General features: G+C 41.8%; 1 protein-coding gene across 1 annotated transcript in view; it reads left to right on the forward strand.

Moving 5' to 3' along the window:
- Nucleotides 1–12,463, forward strand: part of LOC104376277 (septin-2) — a 39,007-nt gene extending 26,544 nt beyond the window's left edge. Inside the window, exons 12-13 of the mRNA XM_086623599.1 lie at nucleotides 4,143–4,236; nucleotides 11,731–12,463. Coding sequence (XP_086479725.1) covers nucleotides 4,143–4,211 — 69 coding nt within the window. The 3' untranslated portion in view covers nucleotides 4,212–4,236; nucleotides 11,731–12,463. The remainder of the gene's footprint in view (nucleotides 1–4,142; nucleotides 4,237–11,730) is intronic.
- Nucleotides 12,464–17,186: the final 4,723 nt, after the last annotated feature.

A 17,186-nucleotide genomic window follows, 5' to 3' on the forward strand; every position in this document is an offset into this window, starting at 1 on the left:
CTTTGTGCAGAATGCTTCAGCTTTCTTCTGGGAAGTGATGTAGTCTTGGTCCTGGGAGAACATCATGAGAAGAAAACCCTTAGAAAGCAGTTAGCAATGGGGAATTCCTTGGGAGCTGGAATGAAGAACAATTCTTTTTTAAGTAATTGCTTTTTTTTGTCCTTTTGAGCTGTCTGAAGGAGCAATGCTTGTTGCCCATGTAGTGTGATGGCTGTGGCCATAGTGACTTCTGCAATTTGTAGTGTCGATGTGTCCTATGAAAGACGTTTATCTCAATGGGAGCCCCTTTTCAAACATAGTACCTTTGTCAAGAGTATTTTTCTTGTCTTCAGTTAACAAGAGTAGTTGTACTCTGGTATTGGAAGTATTTTTAACCAACAGAACTGTCATGGGAACATCCTGGTGTACTAGAAAATCCGCTGTCTACAGTTTTCTGTCTTGCCCTATTCTTGCAGTTTCTTCTCTTACAAACTTTCTCATGTAAAGGCAAGGGCAGAACTGATCATACTTGATGTGGGGAGGGGAAGCATGTCAGTGGGAAGTAGATATTCTTCATTTTCGAACATTTCTTTTCCTGTGGTAACTGTAGGGTTGTCGCTGAAAAGCCACTTGCCTTCTTCAGACAGGAATAGTACTTGTTGGTATTCTGGGCAAAACATACTGCAGATGCAGTCTTGTAGGTAAAGCTAAGCTGTGTATCTGTGGTTTGTTAGTGGTGTGGAACCCATTAGGAAGCTCTATGGTTCACTCAACTCTATAAGCTTAACTCTCATTTTAAATGTTTCCTTTCTGTGTTGCTACAGTAGTTACATGTAGTCACTACCCAGTAGCTACATGGTAGTTTGAAGTAAATCTTAGTCCTGGCGTAAGTAAACTAAGTGGAGTTTATACTAAGGTCAAGTTTACTCTTTTGATTTTTGTTATCTGGGAATTCACAGGAGTTGTTTGTTTTAAGAGATTTCCAAACATTGTTTCCGAGCTTCCTTTTCATCATGTGCATTGAACCTGTGCTATCATGTCGTAGTGTCTTTTCTTTAGGGGATGAATGCAAGTTTCCTGCAGAATATATTAGTGCTGCCCTTACAAGTGAGAGGGTTTACTGCTGAGCGAGATCAAAGTCATGGCATGCCCTTGATGCTTGCAGTACCCAACAGCGAAGGGAACACAGATGTTGATATGACATCAGTCTTTTGTGTGTTCTTTTACATTGACCTTTATTAAGAGGAGAGATTGTTTCTGTCCGTGCAGTAGATCTAGTAAGGTGAAGACACATGAGTTGTTTTTAGCTTGTATTGTAATGGTACTTATGTCCTGTTCTCTGCTTGCAGAGGAGCTGTGGAAGAGACTGACATGGTTACCACTTTGAGTACAAAACAACTTGATTCTTCTTTTTCAGTTTGAATTTTACACTTGAGCTGACAAGGATTCTTACTGCGCAAACAATTTTCTCTCCAAGATATTTGTGCGCCTTCTCCCTAAGCTCAGTTATTACCTCTAGCTTTAGTGCTGTAGTTATGCAGCCAGGTTTTAGCTTGTGGCATCTATCGTTACTCAGAGGTTGTCTGCTAAGAATACTGTTAGGAAACCGATAGCTGTGAGTTTGCTTAGAGGTCTTAAGAAGCCGCGGTTTTACAGCACAAAGCAACCATTCTGGATTGTTTGCATATCAAATGTTCAACAAAAACAAAATGCTGATGCAGCCCAGGATACAGCGAAAAAGATAGATGTGCTTGAGTACCTTTTATTCTTATTTTTTCTTTACTTTTTTTTTTTCCAACTTTCCTTACGAAAAGAAAACTTCAATGATGACTTACCTACTGATGGCCATAGGAGACAGCCATGTACCTGTTTTTTTTTTTTAACAGGCTTTGTGCCTGGAAGTTTTTTCTACTGAATTATGCTAAAATAGCTTCAGAAACTCGCCATTATTTAGCTAATGATGAGACTAAAACTCCATCAGTAGATGTCAAAACAAGAATGAAAATGGAAATGGAAGATCATCTTAAAACCTTAATGTTATAGAGCAGAGTAGGTCTTCTACTGCTTTTGTCCTACCTTACATTTGAGTCATATGCAGCATCTGGTTTCTTTCATGGTGTGGGCATATTTTTATCAACGCTGTATTTAAGTCTTAAAATATGATGTTGGCTATTAGCAGAATGCTGCATTTGAGCAATCACCATGATATATGTGCAGCAGTATCTTCCCCTGTGATTGCTGGATGGTTTCTATTTTGGGAGTGTTTCATGGCTCAACTTGGAGTGCTCTTGGGAAAGCTCAAGTAGACGAGCTTCCAAAAAGCTAGTTTTATTCTGATGGTAAATCTGCAAAGAGGCAGTTCAAAGGGCCAGGTGTCTTACATTTTTACAAGTCGATCTTTGAAGCTTTCTTCTTTTCTTGAACCATGGAATCAATGCAACTCATTTCTGAGACTTTCTGCTTTTTTTTTCCCCCCTCCTTCCAGCAGCATTATGCAGTCTTTTTGACCAGAAGCTTTTTGTTCTAAGTGTTTAGCAGGAAGATGTAGATGGGTATATAATAATCATTACAGACTTAGCTGTGTCTTACGCTGTTGCTGTGTGAATCCCCTTTTCTCAAGAGTGTATCTGTGCTGCAGTGGCAGGACCCTGAGTTAGCCTCTGCAGAACCCTGTGATGCCGTAGCAGGAGGATGGGTACCAGTGTATAAGCCAGCTAGTTTTAGGCAAGCTCTGTTATCTCTGGCTATGCTGCAAGCTCTGCACTTCAGTTTCTTGCTCTTTCCCAAATCTGTATCTGAGGCCAGGCAAGAAAAAGTGGTACAGGCTTCTGCAGTTAATTTTTCCTTGTTCTGTGATGTTTCTTTCAGCCTTTTTTTTAAAAACAAACAAACAAACAAAAAAAAACTTAAAAAACACACAAACAAGCAGCTCAACAACCGCATACATGTAGTCAAGGATTTATCACATTCTTTCGTATCGAATTTGATGGAGTAACTAGTATCACAATCGCTGATGTGGTTGACTGGATGAAAATACAATAGGCTCGTTTAACCATAGCAGTGCTTTTTGAGTTGAAGAGGGTTTTTTTTATTTTTTTTTCCCCGCCATCCCCAGAAAAGAAATAAAAGCAATTCTCTAACTACTTTTTCTTAAAGGGGAAAAAAGCTGGATATATTAAAAACTACACAATTATTCTTAGAATAATGAAAACTTGCTATACGAGCCTCAGATTATTAAGTGATCTCTAGTTTGAGATAGACTCGTATTTTGTACAATGCGCATGGAAATTGCAGCCTATTTCTCTTCCGCTTTGTAAGACAGGGCGCTTCGTGGTGTATGTGCACCTTCCCCACCTGCACCTGGAAGGAATTACAAAGTCATTTGTAAACCAAATGAGAAGTATTTGCATATATATTTTGAAAACTGTATTAGTGTTTCTTATTCTTTCTTAGGAATGTTTATTTAAATTAATGGGGTTTTTTTTTTGGAAAAAAAACATTATATAAATCTGGCCTTTTATGAGATGGAAATTAACTTAAGTGTCATAAGCAAATGCCTTTAGAAAACAGTTATTTCCAGAAAAAGTCCTTGTTTAGATGTAAAAATATTGGTGCTTAGTATGTTTAGTCTGCCTTTCCAAATTTTGTAAACATCTTTCTATTTTGCTTTTGAAGTAGTTTTTGAACTCTGTCTGCCTGTTTGGCTGTTAACTTTGTGGATTTTTAGCAACAGTATCTGGTTAGCCACAAGACGAGTATTCCTACATGGTATTATGCTTTGAGCACTTGTATGAGAGCAAAGCTACTTCAGCTCCCTCAAACAGTGTATCTCTGTATGCACATCAAGGGCTTGATTCTTTATTGTAAATTAGATGTTAATTCACAGGTCTGCAAGCTTCAGAAGATTTGGATTTTATTGCTTAATTTTCATTGTAAGTATTCTTACAAATCTTTTGTGACAGTTAGATATAATACATTGAAGCATCTGAGATGGGGAAAAACAGAATATTCAATCATGTGAATTAATCTAACATTGCCAGTTTATAAAGAGGCAAATCAGATCTGCGCCCTACCGTGGAAGAAAAAGACTTAAAGTTTCCTGGATTTTGGATTCCTCATGAAATTGTTTTAAACATGTGCATGTTTTTTTTTTTTTTTTCCAGCTGCGCCGCATGCAGGAGATGATTGCACAGATGCAGGCCCAGATGAGGATGAAGCCTGGTGATGATTAAGATGCTTAACATCTGGTTGCATCAGGTATGACTTTTCTGACTTGTTTACTCTTACATGAGATTTTCACAGTGATTATTGTTAATTTTGGACTTGCTTTTATAGTACTTACAGAAAAAATGAGTGATGTTCTGAGTAGACTAGAAAAAAAATCTATCCAGATGTTACCTTTCCAGCTGTTTTTGAGACCTGTGAGTGCTTATCTTTAGTGCCTTATTTCTGGATCATCTGGCTTTGTTTCTTTTAGCAAAAGCTGCTCAGAAGATTAATTTGACTATACATAAACAAAAGTTAGGATGTTTTGGGATATGTAGGCTGCTGAATTTATAGCATTTTTTTCGAAGAACCAATCAGAATTTTAGACAAACTTGTTACGTGCATTGAATACGGGCTCCCTTGATGTCATGTGTGGTATATTAGGTGGGATCACAGTGAGTGAAGAAAAAAACATTTTTGTAGCAAATATTAATGCTTTCTTCAGAATACAGCTCTTCTGGCACAATTTTTCTTTTAAATGCAAGAATAAAAAAATAGAAGGATACAAGGAGTCATGTTGCTTAATACTTCAGTTTAATACTCTTGTTGTGATTGTTGGTCTTCTGGAATGTAAAGCTTGAATAAAATGGATTATATTATCCCTTATGACCTTGTGGCAGCTGCCAACATTCCAAGCCTAAAATAAGGAGATTTTTTGTTGCCTTTATTTGAACCTTCAGTCTTCCTGTTTATATTAAAAAAAAAAAAAAGTCTAAAGTAATAAACTTATTCACTGGATTCCTATTTAGGCAGATGTTGATGGTTTTACTGGTATGTGCACTGTGATCCTTGAATGAAGTAGTTAAGGGGAAAAAAGTAATTCAGGCTCAGGTTTCTTACTGTCACAATTCCAAGTCTTGCAGATAGAGGAGTTTTCACGTCAGGTCTTCCAACTTCCATACTAAGATATATTTTCCCAAAGTTGGAAATCTAAACACTGAGGATAATTTTGTGGCTGACCATGCAGTGTATGTGATAGCGGTGTCTGACATCAAGCTGTCACTTCCCCAGACAGGAGCTGGTAATTATGCAGCCTGTTAAATATTTTAGTCTAAACTGAAGGTCCCAAGTTTTCACGCAAACTCTGACCACTTGTGAAAATGGCGGTTTGATGCAGGAAACATTATGTAGTGTAAATTGTTACTACTGTTTTTTGCAAAGGAGCTCGATTCTTTCTGTGACTTACAAACCACATTTAATCACGTGGCAACCTTTAAACTGATACTGGGTAAGAAAAAACCCACCCTAAATCTAACAGGCTTGTCCGTAGTTGTTGCTTGCAGAGCACGGGATGGCAAACGATACAAATATGTTCAGAGCTCTTTCCTTAGTTCCTAAATACTGGATTTGCTGTGAAATCAGTATCTGAGGGCTAGTAGTATACAGTATTCCTACTAATGGTTAGGCAGTAATGGCACCAGAATTCTGTGTTTCACAGCTTCTGGCAATACTGGATATGGTATTTATAAAAACAAAGTAGGGCATGGTTTGTCCCAGGCTGAATTTGCAGCCATGGATACATAAGTATACAGGGTTCTGGGCATGCTCGTGTGTGTCCAAGTGAAATGTTACTCTGTAGATACATTCCAGATTAGCAATATAAAGTATCTTGGACCACTCCATGTGTTAAGCAGGAGAGCTTTGCAGGTTTAACTAGGCGTCCATGTGATCTTGTTGTGATTCAGTTTGAACTAAATCTTAAGAAGGTGAGTTGGTCTGAAACACAGAATGTCAACAAATTTGAGGAGTTGAATGAGATCTTCATATGTGGAGGTCCTGCTGTCTCTTTGGAATCTGCTAAACTACACTTCTGCACGTGCTTTGGAAATTACGTTTTGACAGATTGTTTTCAGGAAAGAATTTTGAACTTCTTTTTTGTTACCCTTGAGATATTGATTGATAGACTTTTAGCATAATTTGTTGGCTAATATGCACAGTCAGAGCTGCAAGTGCAGCCCTGCTAAACCAAAGCAGTGCTGTATGATCCTGTCAGTGTGTTGAAGTGAATCCTTGCCTAGAACTTAGCCTTAGGGAATTTTCTCTCATGCATATTAACTGACTTTGCAGTTTAGGAGGAATGATGGTTTCAACCTCCAGCATTCCCATCAGATGTATTCGCTGTATTTTATTAAACTCACTATTTCCAGAGAATCCAGGAAACTTGTAATTAACATAGTACTTAACAGAACCAAACTGCCAACAAATGTAAATATACTTGATATCAATCTTTTTGTTCTGTCACAGATTATCTTGAGCATCTCTCAGGTTCTAGTTTTACAAGAACTTTAAAGAGTCAACTCTCCTACTAAAAGCAGAGTCTCCCCTCCGGTTGCTCTTTGCACCCTTACTTATCTTAGTGCTGAGAAAAATATGTAACTTTATATATAATTTAAGTAAAAATTAACATTTTCACTCTTTTTATTTTGGATAAATACGTGTTTATTGGTTTTTCTTCAAAAGTATCTTAAAAATATTTTCCCTTTATAAAGCACAGATACACAGATGTTTTCAGGTATTTTGGGAAAAGAGAAGTATGGTGTAAATACCTTCATAGATAAGAACTGGAGAGCAAAGAGTAGAATAATGAAATGTGGTAATATCTAAATATGCGAAATACCCACTTCTGGTTTCAGAGGTATTTCAAGGTGGTGAATGCTTTTTTGGGGTTTTCTGAAAGAGTCTGGCATTGTATAATGATTAAGAAGTGCTGAACTCAAATCCTTGCCAGAAGGACTGACGAGTCTGTATTATCATAAAGTGCTACACAGATGGGCTACCGGAAGGTCTGGTTTGCCTGATCACTTTTGAATAGGGCCATCTGTAAAGGTTTTATGGGAAGAGCAAAGGGAGAATTTACTTTAAGCAGTTTCCTTTACGTGCAAGGCTAGAGTAAGAGAAGCATAAGGGAAGTGACATAGATTATATGTAAGGGAATATTTTCAAAGTTTCCAAAGAGGATGGACAGATTTCTTGCTGTGGAGGAATGGAAACCTGAAGGGGAATGAAGAAGAGCACTGATGGAAACTGAGTTAGAAGTAGGAAAGGAAGGACTGTGATTTTGGAAACAGTACTGACCAGTGTGCCAACTGCAGTTTTTGGCAAAAGCCTGTGAGTACGGACTTAATCTATATGATGGTGATGATGATGATGAGCTTAGCAAAGGTGTGTTGACCTACACTTTTGTCTGTTTCCTCTAAACATTTCGTAGCTTCTGTGTACAACCAGTGCATGTGGAGGCATTTGCAGCAGTCTGTGTGAAGCATGGTAAAGTCTTAAAGACAAGCTTGATATTTTTTTTCAGATTTTTTGCTTCTAAAATGCAAGACTGCTGTAAAGTATAGGAGCTTATTGCTTCTTATATTTGACAGTTCAAAAAAAGGATTGGAAAGGAGGGAGATGGAGCGGTGGAATAAGTTACTAAAAACTAAAACAGATTTAGTTTTATTTGGATACTCCGATACGAAATGCTTTTCGACTAAGCCTGTAGTAATTCCAATAGCGTATTTACTAGTTTCTCAACTTGTCCATCTCAGAAGAGCAACTATTACGAAAAGCTGGAATTATTTTTTCAAATAAAATGGTTATTGATGGGCGTTTCTTCCTTTTCGTTCTCTGTTTCTGAAAGTGTAGCTCTTTGCAATCTGTTTTCCTCTTGTTATTCTTAAAAATCTGGATTGTCTGTCTTCCACTCAGCTTCAAGATCATACTGGGACAAACCAGAAACAGAAGCCAGGCTATGGAAAACAAATATAGTCAGCTGGAAATGTAGTTATGGTTAGGGAAACATGTTCAGAAAAAAACCCAAGCATCTTGCACTTAAAATATCTGTAGGATGTTGAAAATTCTTTTAGTATAGCTCGTGATTTCCACAACTATTTTAAAGCCTCTCGAGCTCACTAACACTGTTCTGGGTCTTGATAAGAACAGTACGAAAGGAACCAAACAGCTAGCTCTTTCTACCAGTGAATCGACATCATTTAACAGAACAACACAAAGTGTTGTCATAGCAACCAGCCTTCTAAAACGATGCTGCTGAATACTGAATTGATCTGATGAGAAGTGTCATTTGAGGAAGTAAAGATTATGTTGTAGTTTTTGGCAGCTGAAATTGAGAGCCTAGAGAATGCGAAGCTTGGGCAAATTTGTAGCATTTGGAACAACTGCCTGGCACTGCCAGTGCGTGTTTCTCTGGCTGGAAGCTCAACTAGAAGAGCATCGTCGTCCTCCAGCTCTTTTTTGACTCTCCTAACTGTGGAGTTGCTCAGCAAGCCCTGCATTGGTGGGCTAGCACGGGTTTTCATTTCCCTTAGTAGATTTCTGATAGAAATTGTCGGTTTTCCTCTGCTACTGTACAACTGAAGCTCTGGACTTGTGTGGCTCCGTAGGACCGAGAAGTTAATGTGTACAGAAAGATCTTAGCAGGGTCCTCAAGAGCTGCCGTGTAGCTGGTGCCCACCTGCCCTTGTATATAATGCAGAGAGAGCCAGATGACAGTCGTGTTACAGCTTTTAATCCTTGACACAGAACAGTAACGTGTTCGTTTGAGCTTGTTCATCTGAAAATGATATCTTATGCTGTGCTTATAGAGGAAAGGAGAGGCAAATGGTCTCCCCACCTCCCAAAAAACAAAACGCTCTCTACTTTGCAGACTTAAAAGCTTTCCAAGGAATGACACCATGTTTGCAAAACATAAAATGGAAAAGATGGAAACACTCAACAGCAAGTTTTTCTGATATTTTCACATAATCGCCCAGACTGTATCTTAATAAATTTTGTCAGTATATGGACTAATGCAAATTGGTTCAATTTTTGCCAAGTGACCTCAGAGAATATAAAATAGAGAGAATATAAAATTACTAATGGATCACTGCAGAAATCTTGTTTTGTGGGGAAAATGTCAAGGATGAGTGGAAATATATTTATTTGCTTTTCAGTAATGTGTTGATGCCTTGGGAAAAGTGAAGTCCACAGTGCAGTGGCTACAGTGACATTCTCAATTCTTGTGAATACATGCAGTGGCACCTTGCACTCTGCCCTTGAGAGGCTTGATTACCCAGGAATGACACAATTGACATATTCCACCTCTTCCTGTACCTCAGTGACACACTGCTGCATCCAGTACAGCTGTTGGATGGAAGGGGTGAGGGCAGGTGCCTGCTGCCAGAATTTCTTGGGCATTAGTGGGTCTGAGGAGTGGAGTACATGGACCTACCAGGTCCATGCCAAAGCCTGACATCATATCACAGGGGACCTGTAAATGCTTCAGGCCACCTTTTGCTAAATAAACATTTTCGGAGGAGCATTTCTTATAGTTCTAGAGCTCGAAGGCCTGTATGTATACCTGACTCAGTGGATATTAACCCTATTAGAATGTTAAATCAACTGATAAACCTTAGGAAGCAGTTCAAAGGCCAGTTTTGTAACTTAGTATATACTTGGCTGATGACATTTGCTATGGGGAAGTATAAGGTGTTGCTACAGACTAGCAAAAGGAAAGGGAACAAACTTGAAGCAGTGAAGTCACCCAAAATATTAGGGGTGTGAGTGACAAAATGAGTGAAAACTAGCAACAGGACTTCGGTGTCATCCAGTACCCATTCTTTTTGGAAAGACACCATTTCCCAGAGTTCAGCTGACGATTGGACACTCAAAAAGCTGTAGCTATGACATGAAATGGGTGCTGTTTGAAGAAGAATAATTTAGGTCAGTGAGAAAACGTAACTGGTTATAAAACAAATTTCTCTCATTAGGAATTCAGAAGCGTATACGGAGAGATGTCAAGTTGCCCTGTGGTGTAGTGGTGTTCTTGGAAGCAGCTGAGGGGGAGGCAAACCCATTCCTTCCCAAGGCTTTTTCAACCTTTACAAATACTGTGTTCTGCACTGTCTGACCATGTGCATCAGGGTGCAGGCGTGTGTAGTGCTAGTTACTGAGCAAGTTTTTTAAATGCCATACTGGAGAAGTGTACTGTCTTTCTTAAATAATGGTATGAAATTCACATTGCAAGTGGAGGCACTTATTAAAGCTATGTATTGGTGAAAGGAGCATGGAGGACTGTAAGGTTAGTCTAATAAAACTGGAGATCAAATTTGTAAAGGAACAGTTTCAACCTAACGTACCATAAAACATTGTCTCATAAGGAGAGTAGGAAGAAAGAGCAGTGAAATGAATCCCCACTGAAAGGCAGAAGCATTACTTTGTCCAAATATGTTCTACAAGCCTATAAAATGTGGATTTTGTGTTGCTAATGCTGGTAACATCAGTGCACAGCTGCGCTCGTAGCCTTCGTGTTTATTGGAAATTCCAGTCGTTTTGTGAGTCTGAAACATCAGTTAACGTTTCCTCTTGAGGTATCTTCTGTAACAGATTAGAGTTAGACAGGCAGTGGCAGAAACTTAGTTTCTCTTTCATACTCCAAGTAGCAGAGTAGCACAACAGGTTAATTTTGAATTTGAATATTGAATTTGGTTAACAATGTATGGACTCTGGCTTCAAAGCCTGAAAGCTGGCTTGCTTGTTTTGGTTGTTGAGGGAAGCGATGGCCTCCTTAAGGTGTTAAGTAATTGTGTATTGAACAGAGTTCCCGCTGTGAGAATGGCAAAGAGCAGAGGACCCTGTTGTCAGCTTTCCTTGCTCCTTATCCCAGCTGCAGTCAGCAAGTGTAGTCTGGAGGAGTGTTGCACTGTACTTTACAAGTGAGTTGACACAAAAGGGTGTTTCTTTTTTCCATCCAGGTGAGAGTTTAGATTAAGCTATTTTTTCGTGCTGGGAATTAGTATTTTTGGGACTGGAGAATTTGAGGTGTCTCCCAAGTTCTAAATCTGACACAGCTTCTTAAGCAGGGCTTAATTTTCCGGGAAAGCTGGAATTCTGCTTTCTTTGTAGCAGCCTTTTTGATTGGCAAGTAGCTGTAGAGACATACAAACTGGTAGTTACTTTTGAAATTACAGATGGATATCCCTTCCTTCAGCCATATGAATACTGCTGTATGAATGCTCGAAAAAATCTGTTTGCTTTTGTTTTACCTTAGCAGTGTCCTAAGAGTTATTTCTATGTGACACCATACTTGGTGCTTACTTTTAGTGCTGTTTAGATAAGTGGTTTTTGTTTTCCTCATCAGAAGTAACACTTCGTGTAACAGGCTGACTGAGGTTGGTTTCTTGTGTGCGTTACTGTTGAGATGAGCTGTAACTGGGTTCTTGTATTCTTGCAGATGGAGGGAGGCGTGGGTGCTTAAAGTATGTAACTAAAAATAGATTCTCATTTATATGCTCTTATTAGACGTTTATGATAAATATTTGAGGCCAAACTGTATCTGACTGAGCTGATGTAGTTGTAAGGCAGGCCCCTGTGATGCAGTAACCGAGATGTCCTGTTCCCTGGATTAGGCTGCTTTGCTCGGAGGGGCTCAGACTGCCCCAGCGCTCTGACAGTGCTGAGAGTTTGTCCGTTCTAATGCTCTTTGTTTTCCGCTTTCGTTCACAGCAGTGTACAGTTCTCTAAGTGGACGGGTGCTCTGTTTTCTTTGACCGAATGGTAACGTTCAAATGCAAAAGCTGGATGCCGCAGATCAAGACCTGCGTTAAAACAAACACAAAGTCTGAAGATCGTGTTGTGAAACGGCTTGTTTTATATATTCCATGTTAATCAAGTTATATTGTATCTTTTTTGATTCTTTTGGTAACACTGTCTTCATACTTATAAATGTGGTTTTATTATCCTTCCTATACTCTTTTCTACTGAAACCGATAGAGTACACTGTGTGGATAGTCATTGTGATGGGTTTAAGGAGTTAATTGTGTATCTGCTCGGTTGTTCTGAACAATTTCCTGATTAATACTAGAAGACTTTGTGGCTGTTTACAGTAAACGTGTGTTTGCACAGTATCATAACTTTCACTTGCCATTTTAAGTCATTGTGTATCACATCAGCCTTTCATAACTTTCTCTGCTTTGGTTACTTTTGAAGCTTCATCTCTGGTGATTTATATTTGTGTGATGTATGAGAAAATGTACAAAACACTGATGATTCACCAGTGATGCAAAGAAGCTGACTTTTCTAAATCATCGTGCCTTAACATACCATAAACACTACACATGCCAACAGCTTCTGTGGATGCCTCTGAAGATTTGTCTTCAGGTCTCAAGTATTGATTGCAAGAATTTGTCAGGCGTTTTTATCTGTCAGCTGAGCAATGGCATGTACTGAACTTTTTATATACCATAACACTAATTTTCATTGAAATTTTGTAATAAATTATACGAATGTGGAAAATGTTGAATTTCAGGGTGTTTTTTGTTGTTTTTTTTTTGATTTTGGCTTTTTTAAGCCAATCTGTGAAATGTTGTAATGGTGTTGTGCAAAGGAATAGTGATGTTTACCCTGGGGAATGAAGGCATTTTTCTAGAATTTGTCTACCTACGATCTGCTTTGGTTTCATTTCAAAACAATTTAAAAAATGTTTTAACTGGAAGTTAGGTAACAAGACTTTGCATCCACTTTTTTCTTCCCAAAGTTCATTAGGCATCTTCTGGCGTCTTTTAGGTGTGTAAATACCTTGGAAAATCTGATCACACACCTTTGTTTATAGATTCATGAATGTTTCTGTGTCCTTTATGTCACTACTGAGTGTTTAGCTCTCTTCTGCATGCTTTTGTAATCTTGCATGTATTATATATGCAGAAGTGTAAATTATTTTGCAAATATGGACTTGAGACACTTCTGTACTGAATTGGGGTGTCTTTCATGTAATGATTAGCCCTGATTTTGATACCTAGCAATGAGTGTTTAATCAGGATAGGATTTACAGATAATTTGCATCACAGGGATGCGTATTTGTCTTGTGTGTGGAGTTGAACTGCGTAAAATGGACATTACGTTGTTATCTCCATGGCTGCTATGATGAGTTTGAAAAGAAGAAATGGAGTGACAGATTTGTGTTTGTACAAAGTCTCTTCAGGTTTTATGAAGATCTGAATTGCAAGCATGTCTGTCAAGAGGACCAAGGTGAGAGATGTAATGGTAAACACGCGCTCGTGAATTGTGTCATTACGTGCACCTTTCTTGTTGTTTTTGTTCCAGAATTTTTCGTCATGTTTTGCAACCTTCTTAAAATGATATGCTGTCCATTTGTGCTTCTGCAAGTCAGGACAGCCACACCCCTCCTGAGAAACCAAGACATTAGTTACATACTGGATTAGGTCTTGGAACAAAGGTAACATGAAAGGTTCATCTTTCAAAGCAAACTAGGAGAACAGGGAAGCAGGCTTTCAAAAGCATCTAATCTTTAATTTTATTAAAAACAGAGCTTCCCCTCCCCCCCTCTTTTCAAAGCAAGGCACCTAAGGTCACTGTCACAATTCTTGTGTGGGAAGCCTCAGTGAACAGATTTTTACTAGCAGATACTGATTATCGATTGATAGTCTCTGCCTTCTTCGGGCTTGTGGATTCCAGCTGGAGTTGGCTCAAAGCCTGAGATCTATTTTAAAAGTTGTCCAAGAAGGGTTTGCAGTACTAATGATACCATGTGCGAGTGCTTTCCTTTCAATGTAGGCCTAATTTTGATGCCTTCTACCACTTATTTGATGTTGTCTGATGTTAATCTTCAGTTACATTTGAACTTGGTTTTGTTAAACTACTTCACAGCTTAACGGGGGAACATATAGTTATTAAGCCAAGTCCTTGCTACTGTGAAGATCTCTGGATAGAGGACGCTGGCTGGAGCCTAATTTCTGGCCTTGCTTTTCTGCTTCCATTGGTGTCAGCAGTGACAGGGCCATGGAAGACAAATCTCTTTCTCTGAATTCCACCCTGGCCTTCTCCAGGCTCATGCTTTCCAGCACTGGGACAAAGTAACTATTTTAATGACTGCAGCAGGATCAGGGAGCTGTTGACTGTGGTCCTTTCAGTCTTCGTTAGGTTTAAAACAGACTGGCAGACTGTAAAACAACTCATGAAAGGCTGATTGACTTGTTGGTGCCTTGAATTGTGGTGTAGAGTCTCTAATGGTCTGTGGCTCTCTAGCATTGAAAACCAAGCAAATATGATGACAATTATCTGGTTGGTTTTTTTTCTGATGCTTTGAATCAATGGCTAAAAGTGAACTCGGGATGAGCTAATAAGGTTTTAAAACATATGTGCCTGGGATTGCCAATTTCTGGCCTTGGAAGTGTCTCCTTGTTTTGATATGAGGGATGTTTTGAAAGAGAAGGTGGAAGAAATGGCAAGATAAATGCTATGATGACCAGAAGGATTTGAAAAGTTGGTGCTGTGACGTCAGTGTCAGTTTTGTTCCAAGGCAGGGGAGCGTCCTTGCGCTTGTGCAGCCATCACCGTGCCGAGCTTATCCTATCCTGTGTTCAGAGAGTTTCAGGTCTGATTATTTATCTGTCCTTGAAATGTGGATCACATGACCCCTCCCTGCAGCTGTGGAAGTTGGGGGAAGGATCTGGGTGTCCTGAGGCTTCACATCCCCCTCTCCTTGCTCCTTTACTGCTGAGGTTCCTATGAGCTGTTCTTAAATCATGTGCTTTTGACTACTGCTTTTGGAGTGTTTAAAATTCCTTTGAGTCCTTTCCTGCCTCTTCTTAAAAAGTTCTACTTTCCTCTTTAAAACGTTTTAATGGAAACAGAGCAGACATTCCTGCTTTGCACAGTGTGGTTGCAGTATGATTCAGGCCTTCCCACTGTATTTTGAGATGCTAAATCTGGAAATGCATTTCCTATTTATTCCATTTGTGTTTGTTGGCTTTTTTACTGGAGTATTCCTTCTTCTGGGTGTTGTGTTTCTGTTCGGGAGTAGGGAGTGCTCCCTCTTACAGTGTTTAAGGCTCCAGAGGGATGTACAGAGGCACGATCCTGGGTGGTTTCGGGGAATCCGTCGCGCACGTTAATTAACTGGGCCGCTGACAGGGGCGGGTGGGAGACGCTGCTCAGGTGCTGCGGCCGCTGAGCGATGCGCTACCGCGGGGGGGTCCGTCCGTCCCCCTCCTTCCCCGCGGAGGGGTCCGTCCGTCCCCCCCTTCCCCGCGGGATCCCCCCCCTTCCCGCTGGCCCCGGGCCCGGCTGTCCCACGGCGGCCCGAGGAGGGCGGGGCGGGCGCGGGGCGGGGCGGGCTCGCGCGATTGGCCGCCCCCCGCCCCTCCGCGGCGGCGCTGGGGCGGCCCCGGCCGCGCACCCGCGCTCACTGACACACACGCACACACACACACTCTCACTCACTCACACTCACACCCTCACGCACGGGCACGGCTCCGTTGTCGGCTCCCGGGAAGGCAGGGCCGCCGGCGGCACCATGAGCACCGGCATGCGGTACAAGAGCAAGCTGGTCAACCCAGGTGAGGCGGCGGGGACGCGCGGCCGCTCCGCCCCGGCGCATCCCTCATCCCCGGCCGCCCGGCGCATCCCTCACGCCTCACTCTCTCTTCTTTTCTCTCCCCGCTGCCGGCTCCCGCCGCGGGCATCCCGCCCTCGCCGCCCTGCCCTGCAGAGGAGAAGCAGGTAGGTGGGCTCCCCCGCCACCCTCGGCTCGGTGCGGGCGGCCGCGGCCCCGCGCGGTGGGAGCTCTCCCGCGCCGATGCGGCAGCCGGGTGGTGTCCCGCTACCTGGGCACGGCGGCGGCTCAGCCCGGGGGTTGGCACGCTGGGCTTTTTTAGCCGGATTCATCTGGAAAACAGGCGTTTTCCCAGCTTCGTCTCCCTGCGTTTTGGGTTGGGTTTCTTTCTTTTCGGTGCCTTTGGGCGTGTCGGGTGGGTTCGGACGGAGGGAGGCGGCGCAGAGGCTGGCACGGGCGCTGCAGTACGGGCAGCGCGTCTGCCCATCGCGCTCTTCCCGCTGCAGCGCGGATGCGCGGGCACGGCCCGGTCCTGCCGCTCCCGCTCGGTGGAGCCGGTCACCACCTCGCAGGCGGCCGGGATTTGGGCGTTAGGGAACATCTGCTTTGTTTTGCAAAGCGAATAGCCGTTTGGAGACGTGCCTTTGAGTCCTGGAGAGAAGGGGAGGTGTGATGCAATCGCATGACATCGACAGGTTTTTGTGGGTTTTTGTTCGCTCTTTGGTATTTTGGAGGGATTTAGGGTGTTTGTCAGGAAGAGGAATCCTCTTCTGCTGAGCTTGAATGCCTGCGTAAGGGGTTAGCAGCAGAGTCCCACGTGTTCCTTAGCACCCGTCATCATGATGTAGGCGATGTCTGCTGTACGTGGAAGAGCTTTTCTGTCTCACAAAGGTGGGGATGGAGCGACGGTTAACGCAGCGGGGCAGTGCGGTGGGTGCCTGCAGCAGGAACGCCACCTATTCATAGCCTGGCTTGCACTTGCCTTTGAGTCCAGCCTTTCTCTGAGGCTCTAATTCCATATGCAGCAAACACCTTACCTGCCGAGACAGTGGTGCTGCACAGCTTTTCTGGACCACAGAAAAGCACGCTAGTTTGTAGCAGCTTGGATGTTCACCTGGCCAGTGCAGGAGGTGGTGTTCCCTATACAGTGCAGAATTGGGCACCGTGAAAAGACACCTGTGCGTTTTTGTGAGCTGCTGATTGCAGGGATGAGAGGAACAAAGTAAATCCAGGGGTAAAAGGATAATGGGGTTGTCAGGTGTGTTTTTCCCAAACTTCTTAGAGTTTTGCTAGTATTTTGTAGTTATTTGTGATAATTGCTGTTAATTCTTCTTTTATTTCTGGAGGGAAACAATCCAGAACATGTTCTGAAATGGTAGAAAAGTACCATGTATGTGAGGTGTGAACTGGAGAGGAGCTTTGTGACCCCCCCCAGAACGTGCTGTTCTTTAGTTCATTTGTTTTTAAACGAAGAGGGAAGCAGGTTACGTGTAAGGCTCCTTTCTGCTCATTCCCCAGGGGAAGCAGTGAGGTAGAGATCAGAGTAATCTGTTGTAGATATTGCCGTAATTCCTGAAGGCCCTCGTCACACTGCACAGGTGAGAGCGGG

Source organism: Tauraco erythrolophus, chromosome 19 (genome assembly GCF_009769465.1).
Source record: "Tauraco erythrolophus isolate bTauEry1 chromosome 19, bTauEry1.pri, whole genome shotgun sequence".
Taxonomy (NCBI): Eukaryota; Metazoa; Chordata; class Aves; order Musophagiformes; family Musophagidae; genus Tauraco; species Tauraco erythrolophus.